The following is a 19,694-nucleotide window of genomic DNA, read 5'->3' as shown; positions in this document are numbered from 1 at the left end:
AGGAGAAATCCATCCCAGAACGGGAGCCCTGGGAGCGCGCGCTCCTTCTGCCACTCTAGCTCTCGGAAACCAGACAACTTAAACCAGGTAATAGCGCCCCAGCAACCGTAGGCGACGCTGGTTGCTAAGCCAGGCTTCCGGGCCCCTCAGGGATGTGACACGGGGACCAGACCCGCAGTGACAGACTCCGGGTGCCGCCAAGGACGGAGGAGCGCTCCGGTCACCCCCGCCTAGCTCGGGTGGGTGGGGCGGCCCCGCAGAGGCGAGGGAACCCGCTCACTTTTGAAGAAGCGCAGCGCCAGGCCGTACAGCTCCTCCAGGCCGAAGCCCCAGTGCTGCTCCATCCGCCGCGCCTCCTCGGCCGCGCCCTCAGCCGCCGCCGCCTCCCTGGGCTCTGGCTGCTGCCCCGCGGCGCCTGGGGCCCGTCCAGTCCCGGGTGGCGAGGACGGTGACGGCAGCAGCGGGGCACCCTCCGCGCCGGGCCGCTCCTCCGAGTCCGGGCTCAGCGTGAGGCCGTCGAGCGACACCTCGAGCTGCTGCTCTACGTTCAGCTGCGCCGCCATCTCCGCTCCGAGCGCCTCCTCGGCGGGCACAGGCGGCGGCCACGTATCGACTTCCTGCTGACCTCTCACCCCGCTCGCCGACACCGGAACTTCCGCTGCCGAGGCGGCTCGGGCGTGAAGGGGGCCTGGTGCCCCGCCCCCGGGCGTGTGGGTCGCGCCCCTGCCGCGTCTTCTGCTCGCTGGCTCGCTCGGGACTACGTGTCCTGCTCCGATCGGGGCCTAGCGCCCCTCTCCGAGCTCACCCCTCCCTTCCGCCGGGGCGCTTCTCCCGCTGCGGCGTTCCCAGGGGACCCGGCCGTCCGCCTGCTCGCGTGGATCGGGGGCGCGGGAGGTGAACGCACGCCGTGGTCCGACCCTGCAGGGAAAGTCTGCCAAGAGTCGCTCTCTGCACGCCCGGTTCAGTTAGTCTCCAGAGAGACTCTGAGGAGATGCAGGGCAAATGGCGGATAGTTTTTATTTTTAAGTAGAAAACAGGGTTTTCCTCCCCCAGAGGCCTCGTCCTCACTTTTCCCTTAATCAGTCTGCTATGGGGAAAGTGTTTGAGTGCGTTTTTGCTCTGTAACTCAGGCAGGCCTTGAACCCACTTAGCTCACGTTGGACTTTTGTCTAGCCTCCCACTTCAGCCTCCCAAGCGTTTTGACTGCAGGTGCACACCTCTGGGACCTGCACTAAGGATAGCTGAGACCAGTGTCACAAACGCGTAGGGCCAAAGGGCAGAGTCAGTGCGGGTACAGGAAAGTTGATGGTAGTTATAGAGAAACCGTTTTGAGAGTACATAGCAGTCTTTTTTGGTTTTTAGTGTTTTTTTTTTGTTGTTGTTGTTGTTTTTCTTTTTGGGGGGTTGGACTGGGGGAGTGTTTCAAGACAGCGTTTCTCTGTGTGACAGCCCTGGCAGCCCTAGAACTCAGATCCGCCTGCCTCCACCTCCGAGTGCTGGGATGAAAGGTGAGTGTGCCCAGCTGGTTTTGTTTTTGAGCCAGGGTCTAGAGCTGCATCCTCAGGCTCTCCTGGAACGCACTATGTAGACCAGACCAGACTGGCCTCGAACCAGAAATCCGCCTGCCTCTGCCTCCAGAGTGCTGGCATTAAAGGTGTACCTGGCCTTCTGGGGGTTGTTCCCTAGCAGAGTCTTCCAGTTATTAAAAGTGAAAAATCGCAAGCTTTTCCTGTACCATTCCCTGGACAAACCCTAGGAATGTCTTACTGAGTGGATAACTGAGGGATGCACACTTGGTGTCAGTTCCACTCAACACACATTTAAGGACTACCTCTGGAAAATACAAACGTGAGGAGTTGTTGTATCCAGCCCCTAGGCATCATGGTCCAGGGGCTGAGCCCAGAACAGAACACTGTAGTAGGCCAGGCTGCTGGAAGTTCCTTCAGCGTCAGTGACCTTGAGTGGGTTCCCTAACTTGTTTCCTCCCTTGTAAGATGGAAACAATGCACTCACGAACCAGATAGAAAAGTAAGCAATCTAGTGACTATGGGCTAACCTTACTGGTCCTTACTGGTCCAAGCTGGTGCTGTGAGGAGGTCTTGAGATGTACTCTAAGTTCACAGCCATTCCTGTCCTGTGTGACAAGACACGGTCCAAGTTGTTATCTATCACAAGCCACGTAAAATGACAGATTGATGATGTTATCCAGTGACATCGGTCACTTCTCTCAGTCTGTTTCTGTGCTATTGCTTCATACCACAGAGTGGGCGGTTTATGAAGAGCAGGTCTTTATTTCTCAAGGTTCTGACGACTGAGATGTTCAAGATCAAGACACTGCTGTCTAGAAGGCTGGTTGTTGGGTGACCACTTCCTTCAAGATTAAGACAATCCATCCTGCAGGAAGGCCAGCAACTCAAAATAGCTTCAGGAGCCCCTGAAACTAACCAGATTCATTAGGCCCCTTCCTGTCAGAGTAAACTATTAGAGCTGACGTCCCCCTCAGACCACAGGAGAGCTGCACGGTAAAGAAGACTCTGAGAGCAGGCCAGCTGCCTGGAAGCAGCAGAAACCAGCCATCCTGCCCGGAAGAGATTTGGACCAACTGAGACACCTTGGAGGGACCGTCTTCAACCATTGAGCTGCCTGCAGGCTGTGTAGGGTGCTCCATGTTCTCAGCTTTGTGAGCTGTCACTCATGCTGGGGTGGGCCTTAGTGAGTGCTCCACGTTCCCAGCTTTCTGAGCTGTCACACACGCTGGGGTGGGCCTTGGTGAGTGCTCCATGTTCTCGGCTTTGTGAGCTGTCACACATGCTGGGGTGGGCCTTGGTGAGTGCTTCATGTTCTCAGCTTTGTAAGCTGTCACTCATGCTGGGGTGGGCCTTGGTGATGCAGCTGTCTTTGAGTCATCTCTGCTCCTGGAAGTAACGTCAATAAAATTTAGCGTTTGCCAACTTGGACTTTGGTGGTATCTGTACTTGGGTCCATCGTGGGCTCCATATCAGGGGTGAGTAGACCTATGTGATGCATCTTCCCAGGAGAGGTTTTGTCACACAGCAGTGATAAGGGCCCACTTTCTGGTCCTGGGCATCCATGTTCTTGCTATATTCTCCCATGGTAGGAAGAACAGGGCAGCTCTTGGGGACCTCTGAATAAGGATGATTATCTCATGTGGGTGGTGCCCTTGTGGCCAATCACCTCCCCGATGCTCTTCCTCACAGAAGAGTGAGGGTTAGATTTTAACATGAATTTTGGGAGACATGACATTCGGTCTACAACAGCACAGCTGGTCTCTCTCTCTCTCTCTCTCTCTCTCTCTCTCTCTCTCTCTCTCTCTCTCTCTCTCTCTCTGTATACAGAAGAAAGAGGCTGGGCACTGTGCAAATGGCTGCCGTCCCAGCATGTGGAAATGAAGATAGAAGAGTCAAGAGTTTAAGATCAGGCTGAAGAGATACCTCAGTGTTTGAGAGTACCATCTTCTCCCAGAGGACCCGGGTTCAATTCCCAGCACCCACATAGCAGCTCACAACTGTAATGCCAGTCCCAGGGCTTCTGACACCCTCACACATGAAAGCAAAATACCAATGACTATAAAATTGTTAAAAGTTTCTGATCATCCTCTGCTACAAACTGAGTTTAAGGCTGACTTGGGCTCCCTGAAACCTTGTCACACATACACGCACACACACGCATGCACACACACATGCACACACATGCACTCAGGAACCATCATCTCTTATCTAGAAGAGAGAGAACTCGTTTCTTCCCTGGTCTTATCGTGCAGTGTTAGTAGGCTTAGGCTATCTCTTCATGTGTTCCAGAAGCTACGCAGGTAAGTGAGAAGGTGTAATCTTCAGTAGCTGGCGTCATTCCTCTCGGCCTGCTGGCACAGAATATCTTCTCTTATTTTGAGACAGCTTTACTATGTATCTCAAACTGGCCTCAGACTCACTATGTAGCCCAATTGACCTTAAGCTAAGGCAATCCTCCTGCCTCAGCTTACTGAGTGCTGATGTTACTGGTGTGAGCTACACCACACTTGGCATCTCTTCCCTTCCCCTCTCTCTTTTTCTCCCTCCCTCCCTTCCTGCTTGCTTTCTGAGAAAGTCACGTGTAGCCCTGTCTGGTCTAAACTTTCTGTTTACTGAAGCATGACATGTAACTATTTTTGTATCCATCTGTGTATGACATGGAACATGTCAGGGATTAGGAACCACTTGTTCTCTCCTTCCACCATGTAGGGCTTAGTGATCCAGCTCAGCTTGTCACGCTTGGCAGCAAAAGCCTTTGCTCACTGACCCGTGTTATTGGCCCAGCACGAAACACCTGGTCCTCGTTCCTCTACCTCCAGGTCTTGGATTGCAGAAAAATTTAGAAGATATTCAGTTTTTCTCTTTTTGGAAACGTTATCCTGGCTTCAAACTTCTGGGCTCAAGTCATCCTCCTGCCTCTGCCTTCCCAGTAGCTGGGACTACAGATATTTACCACTCCACTTGACTCAAAACATTCTTTTTGACCCAGCAATGGTGGCCTTTAATCCCAGCACTCAGGAGGCAGAGGCAAGCGGATCTCTATGCATTCAAGACCAGCCTGGTCTATAAAGAGAGTTCCAGAACAGCTAGGGCTGTTTGTTTCACAGAGAAACCCTGTCTCCAGAAAACAAGAACCAAAAACTAACAAACAAAAACATTTAAGGATTTATTTTATTGCTTATTTGTGTACGTGTGGGGTGAGTGCCTGAGGAGGCCAGAAAAGGTTGTTGGCTCCTTCAGTTTGCTACACCTGGAGCTGCAGGCCGTTAGGAGCTGTCTGATGTGGCTGCTTGGAATTGACTCTGGTCCTCTACAAGAGCATCAGGTGCTTTCAAACCATCTCTCCAGCCTCTGAAAACATTCTTTTTGTTTGTTTGTTTGTTTTTGTTTTTTGAGACTGGGTTTCTCTGTGGCTTTGGAGCCTGCTCTGGAACTAGCTCTTGTAGACCATGCTGGCCTCGAACTCAGAGATCCGCCCGCCTCTGCCTCCCGAGTGCTGGGATTAAAGGCGTGTGCTACCACCGCCTGGCTCTGAAAAACATTAAGACATGATTCCACTAAGACATTTTTGATATGTTTTCATGTTCAAATGTAAAAGTGATGACATTGTGGTACACACCTTTAACCCCAGCATTCGTGAGGCAGAGGCAAGTGCATCTCTGTGACTTCAAGGCCACCCTGGTCTACATACTAGTTCTAGTCCAGCCAGGGCTACAGTAAAACCCTGTCTCAAACAAATAACAACAACAACAAAAAAATCACAAAAGGAAGAGGAGAAAGGGAGGGAGTAGAGGGAAAGGGGAGGGAAAGATGGGGTGAAGATGGATAAAGGCTGTCCTAGGGATTCATTCAAGTCCGAAGTTTAAGTTTCAAGGTCCCTCTGCGCCACCTGCTGCCCAGTAGCAGTAGTGCTGCATCAGCAGGGCGGAATGGGGCGGTCAGGGCTACTCCACCCACTCCTGGAGGAAAAAGATAGGGCAGCCTGCAAGGAGAGGTGAAGCTCTATGCTGTGCATGCCTGGGAGTCAGACAAGCACAGCTGAGGACTGGTCAGCCCCAGGCAGTGGTCTACAGAGGACAAAAATGTTCTAAATTTTCCCAATAAGAGCTAAAGTTCAGCAGGGTGGTAGTGGCAGAGGCAGGCAGATCTCTGTGAGTTTGAGGCTGGCCTGGTCTACAGAGAGAGTTCCAGGACAGCCAGAGCTACACACAGAAACCCTGTCTCAAAGAAAACAAAAATATTAAAAATAAAAAATTAAAAACTAAAGTTCAACAGGACATGGTCATATGATTTAAGCTGCACTGTATGTGTTCATGTGTATATGTGCATGTACATATATGTATCTGAGTGTGTATGTGCGTATTCATGTGTTTGCATGTAGTATTGTGCATATGTGTGTATGTGGCATGCATAGCTATGTGTGAGGTGTACTTCTGGAAGCCTTCTATTACTGTTTACCTTACGCCTTTGAGTCAGGGTCTAACTCTGAACTTGGATAGACTGGTAGCCCGCAAATCCCAGTATCTTTCTGCATCAGTTCCCCACAGCACCCACAGCGGAATTACAGATGAGTGCATGGCTACACACAGATTTTTTTTTAAAAAGACAGGTCTCACTATGCAGCCCTGGCTGGCCTATAACTCTCTATGTAGACCAGGCTGGCCTTGAACTCACTCACAGGAACTCTGCCTTTGTCTACACTCAAGTGCTGGGATTAAAGGCATGGACCACCATGTCTGGTGCTCAGGTTTTTGTTTGTTTTTTTAAAGATTTATTTATTTATTATGTATACAACATTCCTTCCATATATGCCTGCATGCCAGAAGAGGGCACTAGAGCTCATTACAGATGGTTGTGAGCCACCATGTGGTTGCTGGGAATTGAACTCAGGACCTCTGGAAGAAGAGTCAGTGCTCTTAGCTACTGAGCCATCTCTCCAACAGTGTTTTTTTTTTTTTGTTTTGTTTTTTTTTTTTACATGGTGATGGAATCCAAACTCTGACCCAATGTGTCATCTCTCCTGAATAAAAACATTGTTTTGGAAGTACTTGAAATTAATCCAAAACCTCACACATGTGAAGCAAGCGCTCTCCCATTGAGCTACTGTGCCGGTCCTTAACAAAAGCGTTCTTTTAGGGGCTCTGTCCTTGCAAGGTCGGGGTCTATACACAGTGCCCTTCTGGATACACACGCGCACACACACACACACACACTCCCATGCCATACCACCAATGGGAGCTCTCAGAATACTAGTCATGGCTAGTTGTTTTATTTCACATTTACTCTGAGATGCTTGACCTAACTTCTTACTCAAAAAAATCTCTCACGTAGGGTGTGGTAGCACAAACCTGACCTATAATCGTAAGAGCTCTAAGATTATAGACATCCTCTGGGCTTCCTGCAGATGGTGGGGATTTGAACTTAGGTCCTCACAATTGTAGACAGTGCTTTTACCCATTGTGCCATCTTCAGCCCCACGTAGCACACATCTGCCATCTCAGGCAGGAGGATAAAGGAGTCAAAGGTCACTTGGCTATATAGTTTGTGTGAGGCCAGTCTGAGATACCTGAGCACAAAGCCCTGTCTCAAACAAAACAGAACAAATCTCTGTTCTAGATAGGTGTTAGGGCCTCATTTTATACAAGTGAAAATGGAAAGTCAGGGAGATCTATAATAACAAAACATCAATAGCAGAAAGGGGAACTGGTTTGCACAGCTCTAGAGGCAATCCCACCACTATCCTAGCTGTGTGAACTTGGGCATGATACATAACCACTCCATGCCTCAGTTTCTACATCTACAAAATAGAATGCTGTCCACAGAAGCTAATCAGAACACGGGACAAACAGTACTTAACACGTGCAGCCCTGCTTAGAAGAATGACCAGCTCTGAAGACTGCTGTGGGATATGCTTTTGTACCCTGTAAAGATTTGTCACTCAGGCTGGGTAGTGGTGGCACACACCTTTAATCCCAGCACTTGGGAGGCAGAGGACAGGTGGATCTCTGTGAGTTTGAGGCCAGCCTGGTCTACAAAAACCAGTTCCAGGATAGGCTCCAAAGCTATAGAGAAACCATGTCGAAAAACAAAAAAACAAAAATTTGTCACTCATATTGGTTTAATAAAACACTAATTGACCAGTAGCCAGGCAGGAAGTATAGGCTGGGCAACCAGACTAAGAGAATTCTGGGATGAGGATAGGCAGAGACATAGTCACCAACCAGACACAGAGGAAGCAAGATGAGAATGCGTCCCTGAGAAAAGGTACCAAGCCATGTGGCTAAACATAGGCAAGAACTATGGGTTCATTTAAGTTGCAAGAGCTAGTAAATAATAAGCCTGAGCTAATAGGCCAAACAGTTTATCATTAATAGAAGCCTCTGTGTGGTTCTTCTTTGGGACTGAATGGCTGCAGGACAGAAACTTCCATCTACAGAGGACTTTCCCTAAGTGTCAGTGCATTTACAATTATGATTTTACAGAACCCTTTCAGAGTCTTGAGTCAACAAGAGGATGAGAAAGATCCTAAAGCCAAATCTCCAGACCCAAACACCCTAGCTTCTGCTCTGGATGTAGTCTTCTGTAGGAATAGCCCCAGGGCTCTGTGAGAGAAAGCAGGCTTTTGTCATGGACAGTGGTGATGTCCTTCATCCCAGTGCTTACAAGGCAGAAGCAGAGGCAGGTGTATTTCAGTGAGTTCAAGGTTAGCCTGCTCTACACACAGCAAGTTTCAGGGCAGCCAGAGCTACATAGTGACATCCTGCCTTTAAAAACAAATGAGGCCCTGGCCTTTATTCCCAGCACTTGGCAACCAGAGGCAGGGGGATCTATGTGAGTTCGAGGCCAGCCTGATCTACAAGAGCTAATTTCAGGTACTGGTGGTCACCTGCAGTTCAAAAACGTTAAATGGAAAGATTCAAAAATAAATAATTCATAAGGTTTAAATTTCACACTGTTCTTAGTAGCAAGATGGAATGGTGCTATCCGGTCTTTCCTGCCAGGATATGAATCATTTCCTTGGGAGGCACTTAGCTCTCTGTTACTGGAGTCCCCACATGGTAGGGCTGTGTGGCGTGGCACTTACATGGTAGCTCCTGCTGTGTCTCCACATCACCATCATCACACAGGTATTGTCTCATCTGTCGTTGAAGTGAACATGCCTCAGTAAGACTGGGAGGGCACAGCTACGTAACTTTGGTTACAATATATTGTTCTAATTGTTCTCTCTTTCCATTTTATAAAGTTTGTTACTAAAAACCTTGCAGATAAATAAAAACATACACGCCAGAATTCACCAGACCCAGCGTTTGAACTATAGATTAGAATTGGCATTTGGAATGGAAGCTGTGAGGCTTCACATGAAATTTCACACTTTTCCCCGGGTGATGGCGGTGCACTTTCTTAATCCCAGCACTCAGGAGGCAGAGGCAGGTGGATCTCTGTGAGTTCACGGCCAACCTGGTCTACAAAACGAGTTCCAGGACAGCCAGAGCTATAACACAGGGAAACCCTGTATTTTTTTTTAAAGATTTATTTATTATGTACATAGTGTTTAGCCTCCATGCCTGCAGGCCGGCACCAGATCTCATTACAGATGGTTGTGAGCCACCATGTGGTTGCTGGGAATTGAACTCAGGACCTCCGGAAGAGCAGTCAGTGCTCTTAACCTCTGAGCCATCTCTCCAGCCCTGGAAACCCTGTCTTGAAAAAAAAAAAATTCTACACATTTGGTATTGGATATATTTTATGCCCTTATCCACCACCAAAACCAAACACTCCATGAAAGAATCAGAACTACAAAATAAATTAGCTTTATATCCTGCAGTTGGTTGTTTTTACTTTTTGGTTCTTTGGGGGCCCGCCACCTAGCTCCCAAGTAAACACACAGAGTCCTATTCTAGTTAAGAATGCCTGGCCTCAATAAATTTATATCAATAAAGCAAAATTCTAATAAAAAATAAGAATGCCTGGCCTTATCTAAGCTTATTTTCAGCCAGCTTTTCTTAAATTATCTCGTCTATCTTTTGCCTCTGAGCTATTACCTTCCTCTGTTTCTGTATATCTTTTCTTTCCTTCTTATTCTGTGTCTGTCTGTGTGGCTGTGTGGCTCAGTGGCCTTTTGACTGGCTCCGTCATCTCCTCCTTATCCTATCGCTTATTTCTCCTCTTACTTCTCCTCTCTGCCTGCCAGCCCCACCCATCCTTTCCCCTGCCTTACTATTGGCCGTTCAGCTCTTTATTAGACCAATCAGGTGTTTTAGACAGGCAAAATAACACAGCTTCACAGAGTTAAACAAATGCAACATAAAGAATGAAATACATCTTTACATCACTAAACAAATATTCCATAGTATAAATAAATGTAACAAATCTTTTGAACTAATATTCTTTTTTTAAAAAATATGGACCACTTCATGCTTGCACAGGGGCAATGCTAATCTTCTCTGTATCGTTTCAATTTTAGTATATGTGCCGCCAAAGTGAGCACTTTGACTAATATTCTACAGCAATATCCTCCTTCATAACTCATGTCCATTACCTGCATCTAGTCCTTCCTCATCCCTTTCTTGTTTCCTTTTCTTCATGTTATACTGCAGTCACGTGTCCATTTATTAACATATATATATTATTAGTTAGATTCTGCATATAAGAACATGGGAGTTTATTTCTTTCTGATATTGTGTGACCTTGCATAATATTTTCATGTTTTTAGATTTATTTTATGTATATGAGTGTTTGTATGTATGTATGTATGCATGTATGTATGTATGTATGTATGTATGCATGTACCATGTATATTCCTGGTGCCCTTAGAGGCCAGGAGCGGGGATAAAATCATCTGGAACTAGAGGCAATGATGGTTTGAACTGCCATGTGGGTGCTGGGGACTAAACGCAGGTCCTCTGAAGGAGAACAAGAGTTCTTAACTGCTGAACCATCTCTCCATCCCCCACCTTACGCATATTATACATCCTAAGTCTATCCATTTTCCTACAAATTTTTTAAAAATATTTATTTATTTATTTATTTATTTATTTATTTATTTATTATGTATACAATATTCTGTCTGTGTGTATGTCTGCAGGCCAGAAGAGGACACCAGACCTCATTACAGATGGTTGTGAGCCACCATGTGGTTGCCGGGAATTGAACTCAGGACCTTTGGAAGAGCAGGCAGTGCTCTAAACCACTGAGCTATTTCTCCAGCCCCTCCTACAAATTTTTAAACTTCATTTTTCTTTAGAGTTAAGTAGTCGTGTGCCTACACAGGAAATAGCAGCACGTACAGCACCTGGTTCTGCCTGGCATCTCAGACATCTATCTGGATTCGAGTGTAAGGGCAGACGCTACACATGGATTGCTTTCTACATGTCACTCACATCTGTCTGAGAAGGTTACTGGTTATCAAACCTAGGGCCTCACACATGTTAAGCAAGCTCTCTACCACTGAGCTACATCCCCTTATTGTATTTTTCCTTTGGAGAAGAGTTTTCACTAAATTCCAAGATTGACCTTAAATTTACCTTATAGCCACAGTAGGTCTGGAACTTCTAATCTTTCTGCTTCTGTCTCCTGAGGATTTGGGAATACAGATCTGTAAAAATAAACTACTAGGCCTAGCTTATTTTGATTTCAAATCACTTTTCTCCTTCCTTCTTTTCTTTCCTTCCCTCTCTTCCTTATCCTTTTCCTTCTTTCTTATTTTCTTGGAGATAGGGTTTCACTATGTAGCCGAGGTTGACCTGGAACTTGTGTAGCCCAGGATAGCCTTGACATTGAGATTCTCCTGTCTCAGACTCCCAAGTGCTGAGATTATAGGCATGCACCACCACATCTGGCTTCTAAACACCTTTTTGTTTTTAAAGTCTGCGGCAATGTTGCCTCCTAGTGTTTAACACATGACAGAGTCTAAGTAAACACTTGTCCAGTGGATGAGCAGATGTGGTGTATAGGTTAGGGCCCCTTTCTTACCTTCATTTTTCTTCTGAGAATATTTATTAAATTCACTGCATCAGTCCCTTAAATGTTCCCCAGTTCTCAGCGAGCAGGTTAAATTGCCAAATTATCCTAAATGTAATTTTTGTAACTTTCCTCTCCTTCCAAAATCTCAACCATTTTCACCTATCCGTTTAGAAAGATGTATTGGTCTCTTTCTGTACACACAGGACAAAGCAAGGAACTTAAAAAAATTCCCAGGAGGAAACATTCATTCAACAAATGTTTGAGCACTGTTCACAAACTCAAGAGCAATAATTCCAGCACTTGAGGTGCCGAGATAGTAGAATTACCATGAGTTTAAAGTCAGACAGGGCTGCAGAACAAGATCCTTGCCAAGCAAAGAGAGAAAGCAGCTTGGAGACTGTGGGATACCATGCTGTACCCCCAAACTAGGATGGCCTTCAACTTGAGATCCTTCTGTCTTGTCTCCTGAATGCTGGGCTCTGCCTTGAACTCTCCATGATTTGCTTGCCTTTGTCTCCCAAATGCTGGAACTAAAGGTGTGCACTGTGCCCCGACAACACCTGGCTCCTTATCTTTCTTCCAAGTCTATGGCTGTGATGCCTCCTGCTTCCTGACACACGTTTGATGCTGAATAAACATTTGCTGTGGATTAAGCAAACATGATAGGCAGGTCGTTTTCCTTCAGAGAACATTTCCTAAAGCCTCTTTGCCAAGCAGATCACTTTTAGTAGCTCTTTCACTACCTCAAGGAGACTCATCCATTCAGAAGCGAATTGATGCAGTGACTTTGGAAGTGCCCTGCTGGTGATAGAAAGGGGAAACACTGGGAAACACCTTATAGAACTGTGAACATTGGCGCACGACTCCTCCGAGTCCAGTGAAGAGGCAAGATGCTTGCCTTTCTCCACGGAAGCATCAAGGAAACTTCTGCCACGGATGCCTGGGACCAGCAGGGAGTGCTGTGTTTGTAGGTGTCACTTGAGTTTTGGTTTTTGTTTGGATTCTGTGGTGCTAGGAATGAAACCCAGCCTCTCACATGCTAGGCAAGTGTTGGACCACAGAACTATATACTCTGGCCCAGAGAGACGATCTTTTTGTTGTTTGTTTGTTTATATTTTCTTTTTTTTCATAATTGATATTTTTTGAGCTCTACATTTTTCTCTGCTCCCCTCCCTGCCTCTCCTCTCCCCGCTTCAATCCTCCCCCCAGGGTCCCCATGCTCCCAATTTACTCAGGAGATCTTGTCTTTTTCTACTTTGTACTTCCCATGTAGATTAGATCTATGTAAGTCTCTCTTAGTGTCCACATTGTTGTCTAAGTGAGAGACGAACTTTTAAATTACAAACAACCTATAAGAATAAGAAATTAGTTTATATGGTTGACCTTTCACTAGAAATTTTAGTGTACATGAAAACCATGGTGGGTGTGCCAGCCAGCGCACCATGAATCAACTGCCACCCCCAGGAAGAAGCAATCGCAGAGGCTTCTGGCTCTAGGGAGCACTGCTTGAGAATGCTAGGGGAGCCAGGGAGAGCAGGAAGTTGAGACTGGTCTGGCTGCCCTCTCCCTGCATATCTCTTAGCAGCAGGAAGTCAGATATCCAGGGAAATGTGTACAAGTCAGGTCAGCACGTTGGCTTCCAGGTGTCAGACAGCAGGATTCCGGCTGGGGCAGATAGGGAGGCGCTAAACAGATCCCCGGTTATAAAAGGCCTTATGACAAGTCCTAAAGGTACGGTCTTGGGTGTCAAGTTTCATCTATTCTTTTTTAGAAAAAGCAATTTTGTTTATTTTTTCTTCTCTCTTTCTTTCCCTTTTCTGTTTTTTTTTCATTTTACTTCAGACAGGATCTCACCAGGCCAGCCTTGAACTGACTATGTAGCCAAAGATGACCTGAAACTTCAATTTTTTTAATTTATTTTTTTATAATTTATTTTTATTTTATGTACATTGGTGTTTTGCCTGCATGTAGATCTGTGTGAGGATGCCACATCTAGAACTGGAGCTACAGACAGTTGTGAGCTGTCATGTGGGTGCTGGGAACGGAGCCCAGATCTTCTTTTTTATACTCCCCTCCACACCTTATTTTCTATTTAGTTTTTGAGGCGAAGTCTCCTTATGTAGCTCTGATGGAATCCAAATTTGAATCCTCTTTCTTCAGTCTCCTTGTGTCTGAGGTTGGAGGCATGCACCACCACACCCAGCTTAAACTCTTTTCTTAAAGCATATAAATGAACTTTCCCCCACTTATGCCTTTAGAAAGTTGATTTTAATTTCAGTTTTTAACTTTGAGTGTATGAGAGTGTATGGGCTTGTTATATGTGAGTATTGTGCCTCCTGAGGTCAAAAAAAAGTATGGGAGTCCCTGGGACTGGAGAAATAGCAAGTTATCGGGTGTCTGATGTGAGGGCTGGGAACAGAACTCAAGTCCTGTCAACCACTAAGCCGTCTCTCCAGCCCCACAAAGGCACTATACACCCTGCTGGGTAACTCACTCCTCATTTCATTTCTTGGGAGACCTCTTCCCATGAGAGCGTATTGAAAGGCACGGTCTCTTTGTTGAGTCTAAATGTTCTTTGAACTACCATATGCCCCGTGAAACAACCTGGCCTACAACAAACAGGCATATGGGCTCACTTAAGTAGAGAGGACTCTCAGACACACCTGGAAGCGGGCATAGCACGTCACAAAAGGTGGTTGTGCTGGACGATGAAAAAAAAAACAGTGATGTCTGTTAGGGCGGGGACCCATCATGAAGTTAAGAAGACGGCTATGGAATCTCCTTAGGGCTTAGCAGGCTTAGGAATGAATCGATATTTATGCCCTGGCAATGCTGAAGCATGCATGGGCAGCCCGTACATGGTGGTTCTGTTGAACTTGTCCATACTGGGTTTCATGGTCTAAGCTGATGAGGATGACTGATCCGGTCTTCCTCCTTAGACTTAGAGCTCAGTGCCAAACACAGCAGGGCAAGTATGGATGTGCAGCCATGGAGCAGGATGGAGGAGTGGGTGAACACCACCAGAGGTAGCATCAAAGATCGAGGGGATTCTGATTAAACTGACCAAACAGGTTTTTTGCTGAAGAGGGACCAAGATGAACAGACACCATCTGGTGGATGGAAGAGAACTGAATGTCATTTTCTTTTGCTGTGACAAAATGCCTGGAAAAAAAATTAACTTATTAAAGAAAGTGAAGTTTTAGCCATGTTTGGTGGCACACACTTTTGGTACCAGTACTCAGGAGGCAGAGGCAGGAAGATCTTTTTGTTTACACTGTGAAGATGTGTCTTTGCCAAGGTGCCTAACGATTGGTTTAATAAAGAGCAGAAGGGCCAATAGTTAGGTAGGAGGTAGAGGTGGGACTTTGGGGCAAATTTAGGTGCACAAGAAATGCCAGGAGATGCAGAACAAGTCAGAAGTACAGAATGAAAGAAAGGTTAAAAAGCCACGTGGTAGAATGTAGATTGAAAGGTATGGGTTATTTAAGATATAAGGGCTGGTTATGAACAAGCCTAAGTTATTGGCCAAGCTTTCATGATTAATATGTGTCATTATTCAGGAGTTGGCTGGTGGAACAGAGAAAGACTTGTTACTTATAACATCCAATGTAAGGAGACATATTTCCACATAGGACTCAAGAAAGCCCTTAAAAACGTTCCAAACATACAAACATAGAACCAAACATGGTTTCCTACTTCCACAGTCTCTCTGGCAGGCCATGGAATACAAAGATAGAACTCATGGCTGCTGCCTGAGGGCTTAAACAAGTCAGTCCCATATGCAGAACTGTGGGTTTAAGGCTTGGCTCACAAGGTAAGAGAAGGTAGCCAACACACAGTAAAGTAATCCAGACCGAAAAAAAACCTTTAAATGGATACTGTAAAAAATGGGCATAGGCAGTCATAGAAAAAATAAACAGTTTAAAAATAATAAAGTCTTTAAAGAAAATAAATAAAATAAATTATTTAATAAATAAATTAATTAAAATAATATAAAAAGAATAAGCTGCATAAGGATGGAAAGTACAGGGCATCTGGATTTTGTATGATAGTTTGTTGACTTTGAATCTTTCAAATGATCATGAACAAAAAACAATAGCTGCTGACAATTGGACAATGAAAACTTTAAATTAAACCAACGCATATATAACAATGTCTTAACTTCAGAATGGAAGTAAAAAAATATGTTTAATTGGGGGAGAGCTTATGCCTTTGTTTCCACAGTAAACAGAAAGTTATAGTTTTCTTCAAAATTAATAAAGATGAGATTTGATTGGGGGATACCTCCTGAAAATCTTGGCTATAGACACGAAAAAAGAGGCCAAGAAAGACTACAGACAGATGATGTCTCTGCTGAACTCTCTACTATGGGGACAGCTCTGAGACTGGATGAGACATGATAAATCTTGTTGACTACAGAGTCCTTATGAAAGTTGATTATGCCATCAAAACGGACTTTTAAAGTTGACAGATGCCTTTAACCTGCTCAAACATAGAACAAAAATCATTTTTAGTTGACTTCTGCACACTGCACACTCTGTACTTGTGGTAATGCAGATATGTATGTTACCTTTAAAAGTTTGTATATTCAGAACAAAAGGACCAGACACCAATAAAGACAAGTAGCCCAGGTGATTCAGACTCTCAGAATGCCTCTGTTGCAGTTTTTTCAAAATTCTGCATCCAGAACAACTTCAAAGCTGCTGAGATGGTCCAGCCTCACAGACTATTCAGCTAAGACTTCAGATAAGCTTTACACCTTCCCGTTATACAGAGACAGGACAACCAATGTTACAGTTAGTTTTCCCAAGACTTGACCATTATCTCAGTTTTCTCAGGGTCCCCAAAAGATGCTGTTGCTCAAAACAGCAGGAATTAATTTTAATAATACAATGCCCACATTCTTAAGAGGTGGGGTGAGTGGTTTTTGTTCATTCGATGGCTTTTCAATGTTTATCTTCATTTAAAGGGGGTTGGTTGCAAATTGTTACTGGTCATGGTAAGGGAAGAAACTAAGCAAGGGAGGTTGGATTCAAGGATCTCTTTCTGAAAAGAGAAAGGGGGTATGGGAATGATAGGATAAAAGGGTAGGTTATTGAATCAACTTTTAGACTAAAAAGTAACTACTAGTTCCAAATATTTTACATTGATATGGATTTTTGTATATTAATACAAATTTAAGGTTATTTTGTACAACATACTCTCATATATATATATATATATATATATGTATTCCTATTCTTGTACAACATACTCTCATATATATATATATATATATATGTATTCCTATTCTTGTTTAATGTATTTTTGTATATAGGTATAAATTTAAGGTTATTTTTGTTATACTGTATATTTGTTTCTACTCTTGTTTAAGGTACCTATGTAATGCACTAAAAATGTATAATTAAGAAATACAGGTTAGGGCTGGAGAGATGACTCAGTGGTTAAGAGCACTGCCTGCTCTTCCAAAGGTCCTGAATTCAATTCCCAGCAACCACATGGTGGTTCATAACCATGAGATCTGGTGCCCTCTTCTGGCCTACAGGCATGCATGCAGGCAGACCACTGTATACTTAATAAATAAATAAATAAATCTTTTTTAAAAAAGGAAATACAGGTTAGGGGCTAGAGAGATGGATCAGAGGTTAAGAGCACTAGCTGTTCCTCCAGAGGTCCTGAGTTCAATTCCCAGCAACCATATGGTGGCTCCCAGTCCTCCATAATAAGACCTGGTGCCCTCTTCTGGCCTGCAGGTATACTTGCAGACAGGATACTGCATAATCAATCAATCAATCAATCAATCAATCAATCTTAAAATAAACAAGAAATACAGGTTAGTAGTTAGACATCTATAATAATCAAACTTGTAGCTATGTTAGGTATGTTTTCCAAGTTCAACATAGATATCTTTTAGATAGATAGGTGATATTCAAATGCTTCAGAGACTTACAGAATATAGCATTTAATATGTTTAATAACTTAAGGCTTTTCATGACAGTGAGACATATCTGCTTCTGGCAGCAGCAATCTAATTCATAAAAGAATGATGGGCATCAAAGGATCACCATATGGAATTTGTTTTCAATGTGGCAAAGTCAGCCATTTTGGCAAGAAACTGCCTTTGCCTCAATTGCTAACAGTATACTGTATAAATTGGACAAGCAGGACACAAAGGAAAAAAACTGCTGAACTTTGCCAATACAAGGAGGTATAGTACTTCAAAATTCCTGCTTCACAGAAAAATCTGTTAAATATCATAGGCCTGTAGGCCAAAGATGGATGTCCCTGTGTAGTTGAGGAAACTTGGGTGACTGTCCAGGCAACCAGATGTCTCTGTCGTTGCTATAGTTACGTGAGTTGTTTGCTCTGCACTTTCTGCTTACCTAGGTACTGTTATATCCTTCTTGGGTCTCTGATGAAAGTGAAGACAAGATAGTTATAGTTACAATTTGTCTTATTACCAGATTCAGAAAAGAAACTCACAAAAGAGGTATAAAGTGTATAAGATCGAGAGACATAAAAACTTATCAAAGAAACTGTTTTGAGGTTTAAAAAGATAGTTTTAGGGTGGTAATACAAGTTACGGTAGAAAATAATTTAGCTATAAAACTCTGAATTCATCAAGATAGGGTGGATAATAGAGTATTTTCTCCTAAATTGCCAAATACAAATGGACTGGATGTTGTAAATTGTTCTTTTTTTTTTTTTTTTTTTTTTAATTTCGAGATAGGGTTTCTCTGTGGTTTTGGAGCCTGTCCTGGAACTAGCTCTTGTAGACCAGGCTGGTCTCGAACTCACAGAGAGCCACCTGCCTCTGCCTCCCAAGTGCTGGGATTAAAAGCGTGCGCCACCACCACCTGGCTGATAATTGTTCTTATTATATATAATTTTACTGTATTAGAGGTAAACCCTTTCCTTTTTATTTAGACAAAAAGGGGGAAATGTTGTGGAATATTTGTTTACACTGTGAAGATGTGTCTTTGCCAAGGTACTTTCTGATTGGTTTAATAAGGAACTGAATGGCCAGTAGCTAGGAAGGAAGAGGTTAGGAGGGACTTCCAAAACAGAGAAGACTCTGGGAAGAAAGTCAGAGTTGCCAGTGAGATATGGAGAGAAAATGGGAGGTACAAGATGGAAGAGAGGTAGTAGAGAATAGATCAAAAAATACAAGTTAATTTAAATTATAAGAGCTAGTAGAAACAAGCCTATGGTAAAGACTAAACTTTCATAATAATAAGTCTTGGTGTCATTATTTGGGAGCTGGTAGTGGGACAGAGAAAGACTCATTACAGATTTCTGAGTTTGGGGCCAGCCTGGTCTACATGTGAGTTCTAAGACAGCCATATCTCAAAGGAAAAAAAACCTGAAGTTTCTTTTGGGTCAGAGTTACAGTTCATCATCACTGGCTCCCTTGTTCCTTTTTTATTTATTTTTTTAATTTTATTTTCTGTATATGGGTATTTTGCCTGCAGGCACATATGTGTGCACCATGTGCATGCCTGGTGCCGTGGATTCCCTGGAACTGGGGTTGCAGTCAGTTGTGAGCCACTATGTGAGTGCTGGGAGTTGAACTGTGGTCCTCTATAGGAACACCTAAGGCTACTAACCACTGAGCCATCTCTCTCTCCACCTGTGGTGAAGCAGGACCTCGTGGTGTAAGAGTAAGATGGAACAAGGCTACTTCCCTCATGGCCACTGTGGAGTGTGGGGAGAGGAAAACAGAGAAGGAGGGAGGAGAGAGAACAAGCTGTAGTCCTATGGGCATGCCCATCTAGTTCTCCTCCCTTCAACTCAGTTCTATCTCCTACATTTCCATTGCCTCCTAACCACCCATCAAATTATGAACCAGTCCAGCTGGGTGGTAGTGGCTCACACCTTTAATCCCAGCACTTGGGAAGCAGAAATAGGCAGATCTCTGTGAGTTCAAGGCCAGCCTGGTCTAGAGGAGCTAGTTCCAGGACAGGCTTCAAAACTACTACAGAGAAACCCTGTCTCAAAAAACCAAATAAATAAATAAATATAAAAATTACGAACAAGTCAATGGATTAATCCATTGATGAGGTCAGATCCCCTGGGATTCAATCACTTCCCAGGAGACTCATCTCTAGACATTGTTGTACTGGGGGCCCAGGCTGTCAACACACAGGGCCCTAGAGGTCATTTCAGATCCACACCAAAACAAATATCCAAGATGTTCAGACA

The 19,694-nt window shown here is 44.4% G+C and overlaps 1 protein-coding gene and 1 pseudogene across 1 annotated transcript in view; both read right to left on the bottom strand.

Annotated features, from left to right (window-relative positions):
* Acbd3 (acyl-CoA binding domain containing 3) overlaps nucleotides 1-626 on the bottom strand; it is a 29,840-nt gene extending 29,214 nt beyond the window's left edge. The window contains exon 1 of the mRNA XM_057770304.1: nucleotides 281-626. Within this exon, the coding sequence (XP_057626287.1) occupies nucleotides 281-563 (283 nt within the window). The 5' untranslated portion in view covers nucleotides 564-626. The remainder of the gene's footprint in view (nucleotides 1-280) is intronic.
* Nucleotides 627-9,925: 9,299 nt separating this feature from the next.
* On the bottom strand, nucleotides 9,926-10,017 carry LOC130875275 (U6 spliceosomal RNA; annotated as a pseudogene).
* Nucleotides 10,018-19,694: the final 9,677 nt, after the last annotated feature.

The sequence above is a fragment of the Chionomys nivalis genome, chromosome 5, assembly GCF_950005125.1.
Source record: "Chionomys nivalis chromosome 5, mChiNiv1.1, whole genome shotgun sequence".
Lineage (NCBI taxonomy): Eukaryota > Metazoa > Chordata > Mammalia > Rodentia > Cricetidae > Chionomys > Chionomys nivalis.
The sequence above is the reverse complement of the archived record's forward strand: the minus strand, read 5'-3'. Positions and strand labels throughout refer to the sequence as shown.